Source organism: Nansenia antarctica, assembly GCF_963989245.1.
Source record: "Nansenia antarctica genome assembly, chromosome: 4".
Classification (NCBI taxonomy): domain Eukaryota; kingdom Metazoa; phylum Chordata; class Actinopteri; order Argentiniformes; family Microstomatidae; genus Nansenia; species Nansenia antarctica.
Genome location: NC_137689.1, coordinates 48,688,070 through 48,708,488, shown reverse-complemented (window position 1 = coordinate 48,708,488; position 20,419 = coordinate 48,688,070). Strand labels below are relative to the sequence as shown.

The window sequence follows — 20,419 nt, the reverse complement described above, 5'->3', positions numbered from 1 at the left end:
CAAATGTATTACCTTTATTGTCCGTATGAAAAGAATGACACTAACAATAGGGAGCATTCCTGTCTGACATTCGTCGACTGTCTGTAAACAGGGAATGCAGTAAGGCCTCTTCATCCTATTTTAAGTGAGGTAGCCGGGCCGTACACGCGTCACTTCAGTGAAGTGCGGTAGCTGGTTAGCTATGGTATGAGGACGGCTATGTCAAGACCCAGTTATATAACCAGAAGGATGATGGCAAAGTTCTACTGTAGCAGAACTGCAATCCAATCCACACCCCTCCGCTGGCATTAAGGAATGTATTGGCATGGAATATACTGGAATACAATTATTCAAGAAGCTGTGCGTCACATAATAATATATGCCATTTAGCTGACGCTTTTATCCAAAGAGACTTACATTGCAGTGTAATTGCATACATTGTTGCATACATTGTTCAGTACATGGTCCCAGCAGGAATCGAACTCACAACATAAGCATTGATAGTGTCATGCTCTACCACCTTTTAATTTTTATTTCTTTTTTTTTTTTAATCAAAAATGTACTCTGAAAAAAAAAAAAAAAACTATAACTCATTCATTATTAAATAATTCATTCAAAATCATAAAGGAACCCTCCATCCTCCCCCACAGCTATAAAGGTGCTCCCTTCCCCAAACACCTTCCCAAAAGGTCTCCTTCCCGTCATACATCCTTATCATACTCTACCAACTGAGCCACAGAGGACCACATCCTTTCTAATAATAATAATAATAATAATAATAATAATAATATACATCAATAATATAACCCTCCTGAAATGGACTTGCAGTGAATGACATCATTATGGGTGGTGATTCTGCATGTGTGTACGTTTTGAAGAGGCAGCTACTATTCTGAAGGGGCAAGTACAGTGAGTACACTCCTCTAGAACACCCTTGGCCAATTGTAACAAAATTGTAAACAACATTTCAAAAAAATTCTCAATTTTAGAAAGCGCTTTTCAGGGCCACTGCTGGAAGCACCTTTAGTGCCTATTTAACTGTGGCCACACACACAGTTCTACAGTGACATGTTCTACACAGTATCTCACATCTCTGTTTCCCTCCTTCTCCTTCAACCGTTACACACACGATACACGCCACATGCCACACCCCAACTCCCCTACCCCACACCCCAACTCCCCTACCCCCGCACCCCAACTCCCCTACCCCTACCCCCACAGCCAAACGGCTGTATCAACATGTTGCGCAACCAAGTGCAAAAACAACGACGTGCCAACCACAATGACCTGCCAGTCTAAGATTTCAGATCAACAGCATTCCTCAGTACTTTTCCCCATGGCAGAATCGTTATTCTGGTTAGAGCGATTACTGAGCTTGAGAGGCAGCCAAGCTGTCAGGGTCTGGATGGGATCATGAATAGGACATGATTGGTGCTCATCAAACACCTCACAATAGAAGACAAAGGCGCATTACAGACTGCATGATGAAATGTGAGAATAAAACAGTGTGTCGAGAGTGTCAACATAAAGGAATGAGGATCAAGTAACTATAGGAATGAGGATGACAGTGTACTTGGTTAAAATACCTTGGTTCTGAATATTCCTATCCAAACATCATTAGTGTATTTATAACTACTACCATATATTACACTACTGCTGTGCTAAAACAGTCAGTACAAACTGCATATACTGCAAACTGCATATAGTGTAAAGTAAACATTCATAATATGGGATCAAAGCGGAACTCAGTTTTCGCAGTTCGTGCAGGTGAGAATTATTAGAGCGTGACAGCCAGATTGACAGCCAGTGTGAAGGATAACAACCGAGGTTAAAAAAGAGAAATTCACTTGTTGCGTGTCAATTAGTTTTCATTCTCAATGCATCTCTTTTTTCTTTACAATGTCAGACTAAAGTTGTTGTTCTTTCAACTCAATGGGTATGTATATGATTAGTGTTGTTCCGATACCATTTTTTGATCCCGATACCGATACCGATACCTGACCGTGCAGTACTTGCCGATACCGAGTACCGATCCGATACCACGGCGTTTGAAAAAACAAAACAAAAAAACATGTTTTTTGAGCCGCATACTCACCTCGATGTAAAATTATTGCTAACACTTAGTCTGGCACTGCTCAAAACCTTTGTAAAACAGGAAAAAATACCAACAGAGAGTGAATACTATAGGTACTCAATCAATCAAACTTAGTTTTATTGTCTACCTGGTATGGTGACAAGAAAATCAACCCCTTATAAAACCTGAAATGTGGCTCTCACAGATGCCAATCAGTGCAATATCCATTTAAGATATAAAACAGTCGTAGTAGTAGTGCAACAGCAAGTGAACATTTACAAACAAAATAACTTTAGTACTTAAAAAAAAAAAAAAAAAAAAAACGGATTTTTTTTTGTTTGTTAGTACTCGCCGATACCGATACCAGCATTTTTGTGCGTATCGGTGGCCATGCCGATACTAGTATCGGTATCGGAACAACACTATATATGATGCAGTGGAGGCTCCTCCATAGAGGTGGAGGAGGCCTGGCCTCCCCAATAATTTGAGAGAAGAGAGAGAGACTTAAAAAAGCAATAATTATATTTATTTTAATTATTTATTTAACAAAAAACATGTTTTAATTTTGTTTATATTCATATTATTTCCGTTTTGTTCATAAATCTGAATGTTTCCATGGCTAAAACCCAATATTGCAATTGTAAAGCACCTACAGGCCAGAATCCCTATCCGTTTGTATTGAGGGAGGCCAGGCCTCCCCCAGGAAAGTGGTTTCTCATAGAAGTCAATGTAATGCAATTTTTTTCATGGCAATATGTGATTGGCCAAATCACTGAAAATGGGTGGGCAACGGAGGCCTGGCCTCACCATGCATTGAGTACAGGGCTGAAAGATTGACATTTTGTTCGTCCAATCACATGAAGCCATTTTGAGAATTCGCCAGTCACTTCAGTCAAAGAAACACTCGCCATAGTGGCTACGAGTGTCCTATCAACGTGTCCTTTGCAGTACACGTCTAGAACACCCATGGCTATTATCCCTGAAAATAATAGCTCATATGGCCAAATACTTTTGCTTAAAATGACCTCGGAAGTCGGCGAGATTCTGATGCGATTTATACATCGAATAGCAGTGGCGGGCGGTGCATTTCACACCTAGGCCTTCAGTGATGTCCGACACATTCCTACCTGAATTATTCTACCTCTTAATACCATCGTTATGACGCCATGGCTCTAGAAACTAGACAGAAACACAGTATAACCGGGCGTTGCATCACCTTAACATAGTCAGACAAGTACAACAGAGTTATATTAATATTTCCGAAGCATTTTTAATCAATAAATCCGCATTTACAATGAAGAGTGTTAAACTAACATCTTTAAGATCGCTACATTACCCACGTCTGTCGTCTCGTCCACCATAATAGCGACAAAGGGTGCCTTTTTAATCTCCATTTTGATCTCTTCTCCCATCACTTAAGCAATAGCAAAAATCAGGTCGTTTTGTATTTTGCCTGACGTCCCAGTAAACACTTTGTTTGTGGACAGGTGGTAATGTAAATCTGGGTTGTTTTCAGCCAGAAAAGAAATAAGCTCAACGTAGTTTCCTCTGTTTGTGGACTCGGTGCTTTCATCGTGTCCCCTAAATGATAGTTATTGTTTACCCAAAAACAGGACACAATCGATCAGTATTATCGATCAGTCAACGAAAGCTTTCGTTGTGATGCTCCGTTTCCCTGCGCACTTTCAAAAGTTTCACATCTACCGGCATATACGCATCTCAATAGTGAATATCAATAGTGCGTATCAATAGTGCGTATCAATAGTGCGTATCCAATCAAAAGACGTGCTGGGTGCTGACATCATTGAGCCTTCCAGCAGGCGCCGTTGTTGCTTTTGCTCGCATCTACGTAGGTTTACTAGGAACGCCACAGGTTTTCTCGTTCCAACGTTAAGTTACAGGTCGAATCCGCGGCACCGCTTAACGTGCAGGCAGGCAGATTTTGGAGCCCCCTAGCAACACATTTTGATTGGATAAAAGCTCTAACATAAAGGCCAGCCCTCCAAATCTCAATCGGAGACTGGAAGCAGCGCAACCAAGAGGAAAGCTATGAAATGAAGAGAATAGACTATGGGGAATCATTAATACATATTTGTGGAAAAAATATATTAAAATAAAATGTATATTCTGATGATGTTTAGGCCAGCAGAGAAGGCCTTGCTGGCCCTGACGGCACACCACTGTCGAATAGGCAGACAACATTTAGGATTTATTGAACAGTTTTATTTTTAATGTAGTCGATTTCGTTTTATTACAAGTCAATGTAATATTCTTCCATATCAAATTACTGCATTTTTTAACATAAGGCTAAGCTCTGCACAATGAATTCCATCAATCAGAACTTTCTGATTGTAGCTTACACTCCAAATAGTATCTATGCCTTTGGCCAGCACAAAGACAGATAAGAAGAACAGGGAACATTCCATCGCGAGTGAAGCGAGCAAGCGGAAAAAATTTGTCACCAGCCTCCACTGATATGATGTAATTTTACAAAAGCTTCTAAGGAATTCTTGAACGATTTTGTTAATAAATATTCCATGAGTAATATAGTTTATAATTTTATTTGGCATTGGTAAATAAAAATAAATGTCTACAGTGAGCGTGATAAGAGTGATAACACATAGTTATAGAATATATTTTGCGTGGATATGAATACAGGCGTGCCTTGAGATTTTGGCTTGCCCTTTGGTGTGCCTTGGGCACAAAAAGTTTGAGAACCTGTAAACAAAGGCATTCATTGTAACAACTGCACCCACTTATATTCCCATTCCATCGTGTATTAGCCGACACGCCAACGCAACCGGCTCTGTGAGACAACCTGTCTCATTAAACAGCCTGTAACAGCGTTTGACCCACCCCTGGCCCTGCTCTGTAAACACCCATCAATTTCACTCAGATATCTGTAGCATATGGCACTCTGACATGGAGTAAGGCCCTGGTGTATGTTAGCCACTTCTACTGTTTGCCATCTGGATAAGTCAAACACACAGCAGAACAGAGAGTATTTGATGATTCATACTCTCTTTGAAGAACAGTGTGTCTTTGAGTTTGTTAACAGTGTTAACAGTGTTAATAATGAGTGTGTTCACAGTGAGCTGTTTATCGGGTTTGGTTGAGATGACTCATGCAACCTGGTTCATTCTGACTGAAACCACCAGTGGTCTAATGGTCCGTCTATGGTTCATCTGGCCCATGACACTCTCTCTGAGTCCGTAGGCTATGTTCAGCTCTCTCTCTCTGGGACGAGGTTAGACAGAGGCCTCTGTTCACCTGTGTTCAGTAGTATTGTCTGCTGTCTCACCAAGGATGAGTAATCGGGATTAGTGGCATTAGGATCTGACAGTCTGACAGACAGGTTGGCGTCATTACCATCTGTTAATATCAATATTACATTGAATATCGCTGAGCCAATGGACTACTCCAATTAAGTTGCCATAATCTCACAATTCCACTTCCATATGGGTGCCAGCTATGCTATAATCTACACCAACATTGCTCAGCCTATGCTATTGGCTAATTTAGCACTACTATTACCTCCACTCATCAGGTACCTACATTCATCAGAGTGTTTGTGGGTGGGAGAGGGTGAGTGTATAAAGCTACTGTAGGTGAATGTGTGTAACAGAGAGCATTGTGCGGGGTGACAGGAGACTAATACTAGTGTGTATCTGTGCTGTCCTGGTACGGTGCAGCACTCTACCTGTTGTTGTAGTAGGACATGAGCAGAGTCCGGACCTCCGCAGATACTGACTTATCCTGGATCACCAGACCCTCACCTGGGTAAGAAGGGGTCACTGATGAGGAGGAGGGGAAGGAGGGATGAAGGCGGAGGCGGAAGAAGGACATGAAATGGAAGCATTACAAAAGCACAAAATTAAAAGAAAAAAGAAAGGAGGAAAGAGGGGGGGGGGGATAAAGGAGAAACAAATATTTGCATAAGTATGAGGAGGTAAAACATTCTAACATTTCCTCAAGTGACTCTTCATATTTTCATCACGTCCTCATCATTCATATCTCTTTATCAAATTCTCATTTTCAATCTCTCTCTCCTCTACTCTCTTGAAATGCTTGGAATGTTCTTCTTGACACAGTGCATGTCCACGTGATGAGTATTTATGTATTTCTGTTCCCCTTGGTTGCCTAGAGACATATTACAGAAGACTGGAGCTGAAAAGGCCCTGATCAGCCAGAGTCATTGAGGTGCAGAGAAGGTGTGGCAGATAATGCAGCCATTCACAGCAGCAGGACGATCTAGGGCTGTCTAAGGTCAGCCCTAGGAGGACATTAGCATTCTCTTCTTTGGATCCTGCTGTTTGCTCTGAAAACAGGTTCCTCCTCCATCACTCTTCCATTCAATCTTCCTCCAGAGAGGAGAAAAATGAAGCATCTTATTGTTTCTATCCTTCCTGTGTAAGTCATGAGACCCAGTATTACTAGTGAAATAGATTATGGTTACCTTTCTGAGATCTCAATACAGTGTGTGTGTGTGTGTGTGTGTGTGTGTGTGTGTGTGTGTGTGTGTGAGGTTGCACAGATTTGTAAGGTAATCACACTAACTACAGGGTTACTAACTAACCCTAACCCATAAAAAATGTAATTCAATGCAATAATTTGTTTAAACGTGTCCAATAATGTTATTGGTTATGGTTATCTGAAACACTGTCTGTAAGCTTGTCAGCAGACCCTGTGCTTGTGATGGTTGGAGTTGAGTTCTACGATATCAAGTCACCTATTTCGTGGTACAGAGAGCCCTGCTTCGCTGTGGTGAGAAGGGATTTCCTGGACAAAGGCTCTTCAATCTTCATCAGGTCATCACAACACTGCTTCCATTGACCTGTGAAGGTAGATCCATTTTGAATTTCACAATTATTTCAATTTTGGTATAACATACACACAGTACATTCATATTGACTGTTCCCCAAAGGTAAGCTACGGTAAAGGTAAATACACACATCACATGGTCTTTCTGTTTGTTGCTTTTTTTAACCAAGAGGATGTATAACATAAATCAAGGTATACATGGACATCAGTCCATGCATTATTAGGGTTCTCAAGTCTCACGCATTGGGCGTGAGACAAGGTGTGGCATGTGAGCGTGTGAACAGGTTGAAATGCGTGTGTCTCACGCCCAATGCGTGAGACTTGAGAGCTCTGCATTATGTATAGGCAGTAAACCAGTCTGTGTGTATCAGTCTGGTGGAATACAGTGCCCTGCATAAGTAATGGGACAGAGAATCTGTCCCCAGTCATTCTTATTTTAGCTCTACATTCCCAAAAATGTATTTGAATGAAACAATTACTACCTGCATGAGGTTAACGTAGAGATTATAATTGAGCTTTTATTTGATGGTGTTTGTGTACGTCCTTCACCTTTCAGAAATGACAATATTGTGTAATAGGGAAGAGGACAATTGGCTTGACAGGTGTTTCTGGTAAGTCAGGTGTATTCAGTCACATCATTAGTGCAGTCATCAATGTCTAGTATTGGTTCAAGGCTTTGCATTTGCCTCTGGAGTGTTCTATTGGTGTCGGTCAACATGAGGACCAAAGAGGTGTCAATAAAAGTCAAGTAAACCATTATAAAATAAATAAATGAGATAAATCAGAAAAACATAAACATAGCCACAACCTTAGGCTTGCCAAAATCAACAGTTTGGAACGTCAATAAAAAAAAAAGGACTGGTGAGCTCAGAATGTCGAAACAACAACTATCTCTTAGGAATGTCTTGTAAAAACACAACAGCCATTGTGAAGCTAGACAGATAAATTAAAGTCAAGGAAACCTTAGGCTTTCTAAAATCAACAGCTTGGAACATCGGTAGGCCAAGTGGAGGACATCTAAACTGTTTTGATTAAGAGCTTTTTTCTTCGCTATTTGGTTTGATGTGTACCAACAATCAAATAAGCATATCTTCTTGAACTATTTTCATGACATCTAAAAAAAGAAAAATGACCGTGCCCTACTTGGGGATCAAAACACCAGACCCTGTCACATATGTGAAACATGGTGTAGGGCAGGGGTGGCCAACCAGTCGGAGACTAAGAGCCACAAAAAATTGTTGGGGTACCAGAAAGAGCCACATCATACATGCGGGCTCACAAAAGCGCTCATTCACACACACGCAATACATTTCCAATAGTCTATGAGACCAGTGGTGTCATTTCAGCAAAAGCCAAGGTATGGCAAGGTCTGAGTGGATTTTTTTTTTCAAAACAGTTGTGCAATAGTCAATTTTGGTGAGTTGTTTCTATACAATTTACTTATGTGACATTAAGGTAATGAATAAAGGAGACAACTACAGTATGCAGGTAGTACATCTTTCCTAGCAGGCAGACTGGTTCAATCTCCTTAGAAACAAAACATAACAGATTTAGCTATTCTCAACTCTAAACGAACTGCACTGTTAAAACACTAGATTAGACCTCACCTGTGTCCCTGTCCCTGTCACCTGTTTAGACCTCACCTGTGTCCCTGTACTTGTCTCTGCTGCCCTTTGACCAAAAGAGGTCTTTATGTCCATTTTCCTTTTTTCCCCTGGCATATTTGTTTTACCAGCTCACCTAGTAAAAGTGAGACGATTGACAATATCAAAAACATGCTTGCACACACATATAACTTACTCACACACAAGTCAGTGTTACTGGCCCCAATTCGGTACAATTATTACTGAAATTATTGGGAATAGAGAAATTGTTGACATACGTAAACAAGCTGTTGTAATCTTTAATGTTCGCTAACTAGCGAACTGACTAAAATAACATTAGAACTACCAACAGTATGTAAATGGCATTTATACAGTTTGTTTAACACACCTGAATGAACGAGAATCGTGGACATGGTTTTAACATTAACGTTACTCATGGCTTGTTTATTGAGGAACCGATGTCCCGCTCCAGTGTTGCCAGATAGGCCTACTTTTGGTCACTCTGGACGGGTGGGATTCGGCAGCTTTTAGACTGGTTAGGCTTGAAATAGTCAATCCCGTCTGGCAACCCTGTGCTCCACTACAGCGCCTGGCTGGTGGGGTGAGATGGAGCCGGGAGGTTTTGAGTTACCGTTGTGTGTAGTGGATAAAATCACCAAAATGACTAAACGTGTTTCAGATTTTTAAAAAATGTAAACCAGGTATGGCGAGTGCCATGAATTGCCATACCAAAACGTCGCCTATTGAGACACAGAGAGCGAGCCACGTACTTTTAATGAATGGATTAAAGAGCCGCACAGAGACAGGCAAAGAGCCACATGCGGCTCGCGAGCCGCGGGTTGGCCACCCCTGGTGTAGGGTGTGCTAGGTTTGGATATGTATAGCTGCCACTAGAACTCACTAACTTGTCTTCATTAATGATTGTAACTGCTGATGGCAGTTGGACAGAAACAAGTGCAAGCAGATCTTTCCAAAGTCATTGGATGGTGCTTCATCACACAGTAAGACAATGACCCCAAACATACTGCCATAGCATAACGGGCCAAGTCAATCTTCAGATTGAAATCCAATTGAACATGCATTTCATTCCCTGGTGATAACATTTTAGGCAAAAAATACCTCAAAACAAACAAGTACTGAAGACGGTTGGAGTACAGGCCTGGCAAATCATCAGAGATTTGGACTGAGTGAAGTGAAGCTGAAGCCTCTAGCCTAGTAAATACATTGTATCTTCTTTAAATTGTCTGTGTTGTTGGCAGCTGTGTGCTGGTAGAATTTGTTGTTGAGGCCAGTTTCTGTTCTATTGAAAGCCGTCATGTTTGAAGGCAATCACAGTCAATGCGCAGTGCAAGATGTTCTAAATGTGTGCTAGCTATTTAATCCGTGGTCACCTGTGACAATCTCTAATACATTTGGACCTTAAACTAAGTTTGGTTAGACTGCAAACCATCTGAACCCCACATCCACCACCCCTAAACTACATTGGGGACAGTGACCAGTCAGTTTAAAAAATCATGTGTAGCCGTCACTTGAATTTGTTTTTGTCTGTTTAAATAACCATGAAATACTTGGTAGTTAGTGGACGCGAAGTCAAAATTCCATGAAACCTATGGCTGATACATACAGCATGTTACAAAAACGTAATTCTTCCATCATTATGACTGCCAATGGCCCCTGATCCTAGCATAGATTAGTTTTTCTTACTTCTTCTTGACTTATGGATAGATGATTCACTTACTGAGACAAAGGTATTTGTTGTAAGTTGCTTTGGATAAAGGCATCAAAAATGTAATGTAAATGTAGAAGATACCCAGCGTCTAGGGTCAACGGGTCGCAGACTTCAGGCCGTTATTACATGCAAATGATTGTCAACCAAATTCTAAACATGAGTTCTTATTTTGGATTTGTCCCATTATTTTTGAGTACACTGAAAAAGGGGGACTATGCATAAAAAGTGATGGTGAAACCAATATGTACACAAATACAATTTATTTAGCTGTGTACCGGTATATTCATTGACTTAATACCAATGTCTGGTCTAAATTTCATGTGAATAGCTGCAATGGAAATATGTTGAATTAAAAAATTGTTAATGTGTTGAAGACTTATTCGCCCTACTGTAAGTATGACAGAGAATCCCGTCTGCAATAACACACTACTGTCTCTGAGTCATCTACCTGCTGCCAGCATCTCCATGTCAATGTTGAAAACCTCAGTATCACAGCAGGCACACCTAACAGCACTTCTACAATTAGATCACTGTTAATTGACTTCATATTTCTGTAATGATGTGATGTGCAGGTGAATGAATGAATGAATGGTCTTTATTGTCATTGCTATAGTACAGGTACCAAACAACGAAATTTGGGAGGGGTGGCTCCCCTGGTGCTAGGAAAGAAAAAAAAAAAGAAAAAAAAGAAGGGAAAGGAGCTGGTTTACATAAATAAAGGCTATGTACACTATCCACTATACTATACTGTACAGATAGACGACTAGGGTTGTCATATTGCACATAGTGTTATTGCACATTCATTTAAAGTGTCGCAGTTTGCAGGCTTGAAATTTACATATTTGTGCCTCAGCACTACACCTGATTTTTTCAATCCAGCAGCTGCCATCAATCCGTCCAGACTGTCCAGGGCCCAGAACCTAGGTCTTTGCTGTGTTCAGGGCCTGGATGGCCCTGGGGTAGAAGCTGTGCTTCAGTCTGTTTGTCCTTGCGGCCATGGTCCTGTACCGCCTTTTCGAGGGCAGCCGGGCAAAGTGTTCGTACCCAGGGTGGGTTGGGTCTCTGGAGATCTTGGAGGCCTTCCTGAGACAGCGTGTGTTGTACAGCTCTTCCAGAGAGGGGAGGGGGGCGCCGGTGATCTTCTGGGCTGTTCTCACGACTCTCTGTAGCGCATTTCTCTCCGCGGTTGTGCAGCTGGAGAACCAGTTGCAGATGCCGTAGGTGAGGATGCTCTCCACTCCGCCGCGGTAGAAGGCCACCAGTATCTCCTGCTTGTTGTGTTCCTTCCTGAGGACTCTCAGGAAGTAGAGCCGCTGTTGTGCCTTCTTGATGGTGGCTGCTGTGTTGTTCTTCCAGGACAGGTCATTCTGTATGTGCACCCCCAGGAATCGGAGGGCTGAGACTCTCTCCACGCTCTCTCCGTCGATGAGCAGGGGCTGGACCTCAGATTTTTGTCTCCTGAAGTCCACGATGATTTCCTGGGTCTTTGACTTGTTCAGCAGCAGGTTGTTAACCTTGCACAGCTTGCCAGCTGCTCTACCTCATCCCTGTACGCCGCCTCGTCCCCCCCCGGGATGCAGCCCACCACGGTGGTGTCGTCTGCAAACTTTACGATGGAGTTGCTGGGGTGGACGGGGGTGAAGTCGTAGGTGTAGAGGTTGTAGAGGATGGGGCTTAGCACGCACCCCTGGGGGGACCCAGTGCTGAGTCTGAGGGCTGTGGAGGTGTGGGAGCCCACCCGCACCCTCTGGGGGCGGTCGGACAGGAAGTCCTTGATCCATGCACATATAGAGTGTGATAGTCCCAGGTCTAGTAGTTTGGTCACTAGCCTGTCTGGAAGGATGGTGTTGAAGGCAGAGCTGAAGTCCACAAAGAGCAGTCTTGCGTAGCTGTTTCCCCTCTCCAGGTGGGATAGAGTGGCGTGGAGAGTCGTGGGCTCTGTAGGCGAACTGGTATGGATCCAGGTTGGGCGGGAGGCATGTGAGTATGTGGGCCCGGACTAGTTTCTCGAAGCACTTCATGATGATTGGTGTGAGTGCCACCGGGCGGTAGTCGTTTAGGCAGCTCACCGTGCTTTTCTTCGGGACTGGGATGATAGTTGAGGTTTTCAGGCAGGGTGGGATGGTGGCCTGGGACAGGGACTGGTTGAAGATGTTGGTGAAAACCCAGGCCAGCTGGTCGGCGCAGTCCCTCAGCACCCAGCTCCCTCAGGTGTGAGGTGTGGTGTAGGTGCGAGGTGTGGTGCAGGTGTGTGTGTGTGTGTGTGTGTGTGTGTGTGTGTGTGTGTGTGTGTGTGTGTGTGTGTGCGTGCGTGTGCGTGTATGTGTGTTTGTCTTCATAAGACATAATATATAATGTGTCCTCAGAAATAAATACCTCTGACATGTTAGAACACACACCAACTCATACATAGCATAGTTAGCCTAGAACACACACCAACACATACATAGCATAGTTAGCCTGAACTCCTCAGAGGTCTCATGCCGGCACTGCTGCAATTTTCCTCCTTTTATTGGAATGTAACTCTGGCTAAGCTCCAACCCATGACTTGTAAGGAAAACAAAAGATCTCCTTCAGAAAGAATGCAGAGAAGAAACAAAGACCCAGTCAATAAAGCAGCTTTGAGGTAAAGACTCCAGCATAGAGCTGCTGCTGCCATGAGCTTGTCTCTCGCCTGGTGTCCAGCTATTGTTATCCTCCAGTCTCCTAAAGCAGCCTTTCACCTGATAGACATCAGTCATAATCAAAACAACCACTTCAGTGTCAGTCAATGACGTCAAATATCTGATGTCTGACGTTCCTCCAAGACAGACACACCCAACAATACCTGCAGTCCCGCACACACACACCTGCATATTAACCACTAATTGCTCCAGGGGCGCCGAATATGGCTTACCCTGTGCCTAGACCCTGTGCCTAGAGCAAGAAAAAATACTGAATTCCAACAATTGACTGACAAGTTGACTTGTCAAAAAAAGACAAATCTATCTATGCTCACAATACCTTGTCTTAAGTTGTGCAACATACAGTACCATATATACCAATACCATTGTGGTATTGTATTACCATTATCCCTCGACTTTAAGGTACACACGTTATTAAATGTCGCTTTTCTAAAGGCTAAGAGTTAATCTGACAGTTTGAGTAACACAGAGTATAATTTTGCACTGAAGAGTCCATGCACTGCACCTGCAATACCAGATCTTAATCTCCTTTAACACACACCAGTATCCAATGACATTCACACACAGGCATGCACACACCCACATGTGCACACACACACACACACACACACACACACACACACACACTGAGCGAGGTCTACTGTGTGACACAGAGAGCAGGTTCACAGTGGTCTAACCACATCCTTCCACAAGCTTAGTCTGCAATCAAAATTCAATGTCATGAATTTCAAATATGTATAACAGAGCCACAAATATTCCGAATGATAATCCAAATTACGCTGGAAAGCATAAACAATGGTCAACATATCAAAAAATGTGATGTATTTAGCATATTATGGGTTTTAAAATAAGCACTAATGGTGTAACAGATGTTACCCAGAGAAGCGGAGTGGAAGACAATGCATGGCGTTGAATGAGGAACGGTATCAAACACGTGTGTTGGAGGTTTGTTCCAGCCCTGATGCTGAGTTGTCTGACTATTAACAGAACTTGCCTTTCAGACATGGCTACAGGGAGGGCATTTTTGTAATTATTTTAGCCAGACTGTGGTAATTAGTACTACGCCCAAATCTTTTAACTGCCCTGAAGTCATTCAACTGCCCTGACTGATTTTTTTTTTTTAAACATGCAAAGAGAAATCACATGCTCAGGTTGTTCTACATCCTCACAGGTAGGAGGGGGGGGGGGGGGGTTACATCGAATCGGACAGCTGACACACATGTTCTGCAATGCTGGGGTAGACAAATACACCTCAAATATGTAAGAGTGATGTGACGATGAAGGAATTGAGTTGACAAGGACCATAGGGTTCTGTTATCTGCAGCTGTTAGATTTGAAATCCAGACTATTCAGTGATATTTCATCCCAATGTAGGATATTAAACTGTCAAATTTATTCCATCAATCAAATCTCAACTCGCCAAAGCCAAAAATGTGAAAGACATCAAGATATCAGCAACGTGAGGAATACTGAGCTGTTACAGTTGAGGAGAATTATTTGGTTCCACAAAGTGATACTTATCGTGTCTCTCTTTGCACAACAATTGTGCGACGTGCTGTAAGGGTTTCATGTATGACTTCACCCTGAGACCTCTAGTGTGGGTAAGGGCTAGGTGAGGCGTATCAACAATGAAGTTGAAAAAATGCAAACATCAGTTGTTCTAAAGTTCCCCTATGAGTGGTTGACTTGACTCACTACCGGAGGATTAATCTGTGTGGTCGTGACAGGATAGGCCTGTTGAGCTGGAATGGGCAGGCTGACCTGTAGAGGGAAGTGTGTGTTCCGATCAAATAGATATTCTCTGTTTACCTCAGTATTGAGAGGCTCTGAGTAGCAACTTCACTAAGCAGCAAACAAAAGGTTAAAGCAACAGCCTTTACATTTCTCACTGCTCGTTGACTAACACGTTAAAGCTAGTCTTATGGAGACAAAGGAATTGGGCAGAGCCAGCCTAAAGCATGCCACACTACCGGACTTACAACAGCTCTCTCTCTCTCTCTCTCCAATTGAAACGCAACCGAGGGGATGTCAGTTAGTAAACAGCACTAACACTAATGGATTCCAGGGGTAAAAGAGTTGTTAAAAACAAGTTTTGCTACTGTCTGAGAGAAATCACCTTTTTTAGGTTATTTCGCTCAGACAGTAGCAAAACTTGTTTTTAACAACTCGTGACGTTAGAATTATAAGGTTCTATCTCCATTTTTGTCAAAATTGAGTTTTTTACATAATCTGATCCATTAGGTGTTTATTAATGCCTGTGTGGTGTTATTTTTTAAAATGTTGACATTTTTGAGTTAGTAATTCATCAAATACAAAGGTTCCATCTCACAAAACATAATGGAATGTAAAGACTTTTGACGCTCAATATCTCTGAACTACCCTAAACGGAGATAGAACCGTATAATTCTAAGCTCACGAACTCTCTTAAAAAAGATGTATTCCCTCACTAGGACCTATGGGCATTAGTAATTAGAATACTACAGTTATTCAGCTGATTCAAAGGGACGTGAGCAAACATACATATTCATGATGTGATCGTTCAGGAATCAAAACCACAAGTTCCAACTTTCAAGGCCACCCAAAGGTTCTCACCGCATTGTGTAAAAACTACATTTGAAAGATAGTAGTGATGTTGCTTGAGGCGCCAGGTCTATATATCATAGTCCATGCCAGGTTCGAACCAGACAAAGGTGACAGCAGCAGCATGGGAGCCAGCCAGAGAACTGTCAGCGAAGCCACCAGGTGATGACACCAACCTCCTGCTAGCTAAGGTCACACAGCATCGATTGTTGAGCATGGGTAACAAAGCCAACATATACAGCCAGAAATACAGAGCAAAGATTTAAGAATGGCTACTGTATTAGAGAAGACATGCTGAAGAAGAGCAGAATGACCGTACACATAGAAGATACTGGAACTTGTGTAACACGATGTGTTATACTCACAGGAGACAACTGAGGCCTGGCAACCTGAACTAGACTTCTAGTCAGAGGTCAGGGACCTGAGAGAGAGAGAGATGACAACCCTGGGAGGAAGCTAGGAAGGGAGGGATGGATGGACAGAGGAGAGGGAGGGAGTGGTACAACCCTGGGAGAGAAAGAGGTTTTTATTTTCCTCTCCACATCCCAACATAAAAGGGAAAAAGTGATACTTTCTCTTTTTGTATGCATACCCTATGTATGAAGTATGAAATGAAATCAATGCTCATATCTTTGTGTTACTGTATCTAAGAAGGCCTTTCACGTTGGATCACGTGCCCGGTAAACATGTAAAGTCCTCTTGTGTCCTTGGTAAACATTCAGCAGAGTCTTTTTCCTCAGCTTTTGATCAAAGCGCTGTGCAGTCCTCACAAGCTGATGTAAACTCTCTGGTCAGCGCCTTTAATTCACATTGCTCGTCCATATTGGACAAAGTGGCTGCAATAAAAACTCGCCTGGTTCCATTAGTAAACCCATCTCCCTGGTTAAATGACACCATTCGTTGTTTTAGGCGTACATGTTGTTGGAAGGTGGAGCGGTTATGGAAATCCACAAAACTCCAAGTCCACCGCCTCCACCGCCTATTACAAGGAACTGATAAGCAACTTTAACAACATGGTTAAAGATGCAAGAGCTTCCTACTTTGCCAATCTAATCAAAACTAGTAAACGGAACCCCAAAATCTTATTTGACACCATCTCCAATATTGTCACCCCCGCCCCCCCCGGTTGTACCCGTGTTTTCAAACAAGGACTGTAGTGATTTTCTCTCCTTCTTTGTAAACAAGGTTAACCAGGTTAGGGCTAGCATTAGGGCTCCCATCCTAAATTTCGTTGTTTGGTACCTGTACTGTAACAATGACAAATAAAGTCTATCTATTATCCCCTCCCCTACCCCCTCTCCCATCCCCCCTCCCACCCATCAATTCTTAATGAATTCTCTCCCATCTCCTTGAAGGACCTTATAAAATGTGTGGGCTCTATGAAAATCTCCTCTAGCCCATTACACATCATACCGACATGTATGCTTAAAAACGTAGACCTACTCACTTCCATTGGTCCATGTCTGGTTTCCATTATAAACTGCTCCCTTCAAACAGGTTGTGTCCCACTATACTTTAAACAAGCAGTTGTTCAGCCTCTCTTAAAGAAGCTGAACCTTGATCCCTCCCTCCCCCAAAATTACAGGCCCATATCGAAATTAGCTTTCATCTCAAAAGTTACAGAAAAGGTTGTTGTCTCTCAATTCACTGCCTCTCTGAATGCACACTCCATTTTCGATCAATTCCAATCTGGTTTCCGTCAGAAGCACTCCACCGAAACAGCTCTCCTCAGAGTCTCAAATGACATCTTGAGATCATCTGATGAGGGAAAATGTTCTGTTCTGGTGCTATTAGATCTAAGTGCAGCCTTTGACACGGTTGATCACTGCATTCTGATCGATAGGCTGAGGCAGTGGGCTGGTATCACTGGAAGCGCCCTGGATTGGTTCTCCTATCTTCAGGATAAGAGTTTTTCTGTGTCTGTTGGCCCTTTCACATCCGAATCTGCTGCTTTGTCCTGTGGTGTGCCCCAGGGTTCTGTTCTGGGACCTATTTTGTTTGCACTTTACATGCTTCCTCTAGGAATGATCATTAGCAAATTCAAAGAGGTCTCTTACCACTGTTATGCAGACGATATTCAACTGTACACCTCATTTAAGCCAGATCAAACCGACAAATTGTCTGCTCTATTTGACTGTCTGACTGCTGTGAAGGATTGGATGGCAAACAACTTCCTCCAACTAAACGCAGATAAAACAGAGGTTCTTATTATAGGTTCAGATAAAGTCACAAAAAAATTGCTACATGCCTGGGGACCCTCTCAACAACAGTGAGGTCTAAGCTTAGAAACCTTGGTGTTATTTTTGACCAGCAAATGCACTTTGACCACCACATCAGATCACAGACACGTACCTGTTTTTTCCATCTGCGCAATATTGCTAAGCTCCGGTCTGTGGTATCCCACGCAGAGTTGGAAATGATCATTCACGCCTTTGTATCATCCCGATTGGACTATTGTAATTCCCTTTTCACCTGCCTCGACACATCCACCCTGGGCCGGCTACAAATGGTCCAACATGCAGCTGCAAGGCTGTTGACTAGGTCCAGAAAATCATGTCATATCACCCCCATCTTAGCATCCCTACACTGGCTCCCCATCAAATATGAAATTAATTTCAAGGTTCTGGTCATCACCTACAGAGCCCTCCATGGTCAGGCACCTGCTTACATCTGTGACCTACTGCATCCTTACAACCCCAGTAGGTCTCTCAGGTCCTCTGACCAGGGTTTGGCACTGGTTGTCCCCCGTGCCAGATTGAAGACCAAGGGTGATAAGGCATTCCAAACCGTGGCTCCAAGGCTTTGGAATGCTCTTCCCTTGGATCTTAGATCAGCTGGCTCGGTTGAGGTTTTTAAAAAACAGCTAAAGACTGTCTTGTATAGACAGGCTTTTGGATAGCCCCAAGGGCCTGTCTTTCTGTGTCCTGTTGATGTTGTTGTACACCTGTTGTCTGTCACTTGTATTTATTGTCACTTGTTTGCCTGTTTTAACCTGCTGTGGCTTTCGCTCTTGTATTATGTTTTATTGTGTTTCTTCCTTGTTATGTAAAGCACTTTGTGACCCTTGGTCTGGGAAATGTGCTGTATAAATAAATGTTACTTACTTACTTACTTACTTTCCATCTAGTTATTGTTATTGTTATTGAAGCAATGTAAAGATGCTGTGCATTCTAAGGGGAAAACCCACAAAACAATAGAAATACTTGGTCACAAAATACAAATTATTATAAATGAACTCACTCATGTCATAGAAGTGCTGCCAGAAGGCCTCCATCCAGCGGTGTGTGTCCTGGGCGGTGTGTGTGGCCAGTGTGTGTGTGACAGCCTTCCCTTGCCAGTGTGTACGGATGCAGATACTCTGGGTCTGGCAGAGAGGGCTCGTCTCTAAACTGATATGGGTGTCCTAACAGAGAGAAACATGGTGGACAGAGGGAGGGAAGGAGGGATTGATGGTTAGATGGATGGATGGATGGATGGATGGTAAGAATCAGTGTGAAGACGAACTGGATTCCATTCTTGTTCTTCACTACATACAATTCCAGGGTTTGTCTTGGGAAGTATTGTCTTTCAATATTCCAACAGTGCCCTCTAGTGGTTGAAGCATGCAACCATCCATGGGGTCATTCTGTGACTGGATGGGTGAAAGCTATCATTTATGTAACCATGCCTACTAAACACTTTCTTTTTAAATCAAAGAAATTTAGACCCGTCTCAACACTAATACAGGTGTCTGTAGGGGGTAGATGACAGTCCCAGTATATGACTTGTCTTCTGAGTGGAATGATTAACCCACTTTGTTGATAGTAATGGTAAACAACGGCTCCTCCTCAGCCTCCATCTCCTCTTGACTGCGGTAGCAGATGAGATTTGTCCCTCTGAGGACACCGTGGATGTCGGTCCAGCACTGAGGGTCCTCTCCCAGCTGAAGTGAGCGAATGTGGAGGTGAGGGTGATTATGATGATGATGCTGATGCTGACAATGATGATGATGATGATGATGATGATATAACTCTCACCTTGACCTTGAGGGTGCTGCTGATGACCTGCTGGGTCATGCAGATAGGCTGAGCAGCTAGGCGACAGCACACACTGCCATAGAGAGGCAGCCAGTAAGGACTGGCCTCTGGAACACATGGGGTTAACGAATCATGACTAACCTCGTCCCCAGGCTATTGCACACAGTGCATAATACGCCTGGAACAACAACCACACAAACCTGAAATGTACAGAGTAATATATATCTGTCATTATAGGATTTGATTCTCAGGACTGTAAACCAAGCTCCGAATCTGAAAGGTGTGGTGTGAAAGCAGTGGGGGGGAAACGTGAGGTGTGAAAGCAGTGGGGGGGATCCTGTGGGAGATGATTGATGTGAGGGAAGGCCATTGGCTATGTGTCGGCAGTTTTTCCCGGTGTTGTGGGATTTAATTGATTCTTAATAGATTTAGTAGAATAAAGCACAAAGAGCACAAAGAGCTTAGATCAATTGTCTCCAATGAGGCCTTTTATTAGGCAAAGTTACATGAGCGCATAGAGAAATGAGCAGACCAATAAGCAAGAAGCAAAAGCCCAAAAGCAAGAAGCCCCCAACGATGGGTGGGACTCATATTTATAGAACTGTCCTTGGTCATGAGGTCACTATTCTTGGGAACCAATCATATTATACAAATCTGTGATTACACAAGTTATGGGCCCTGTCCATAGTCAGAATTATTCACTGCGCCACAGATCTTGGCCAATCCCTTACAGGAAGGAAATGGCCCTTCCTTGAGTGCTGCTAGATTCGCCAAACTGTAGAGATGACAGAGAGATTTCTCAGTATACAATGATATAAAACTACATCACCGGTCTTTGTATTGGGTAAACAAAGGTTTGACACGTTGATCCATCAGACCTTCCGAGCATACTGGGCGGAAGTGTCTGGGAACGTCATTGCCTCTAGAAAAGG

General features: G+C 42.9%; 1 protein-coding gene across 1 annotated transcript in view; it reads right to left on the bottom strand.

Moving 5' to 3' along the window:
• The window catches only part of LOC308156036 (rhotekin-like), a gene marked incomplete at its 5' end in the record, with an annotated part of 32,946 nt that overhangs the window by 1,124 nt on the left and 11,403 nt on the right, over positions 1-20,419 (bottom strand). The window contains 5 exons of the mRNA XM_080529397.1: positions 5,754-5,847; positions 6,783-6,887; positions 18,712-18,874; positions 19,265-19,393; positions 19,494-19,594. Coding sequence (XP_080385523.1) covers positions 5,754-5,847; positions 6,783-6,887; positions 18,712-18,874; positions 19,265-19,393; positions 19,494-19,594 — 592 coding nt within the window. The remainder of the gene's footprint in view (positions 1-5,753; positions 5,848-6,782; positions 6,888-18,711; positions 18,875-19,264; positions 19,394-19,493; positions 19,595-20,419) is intronic.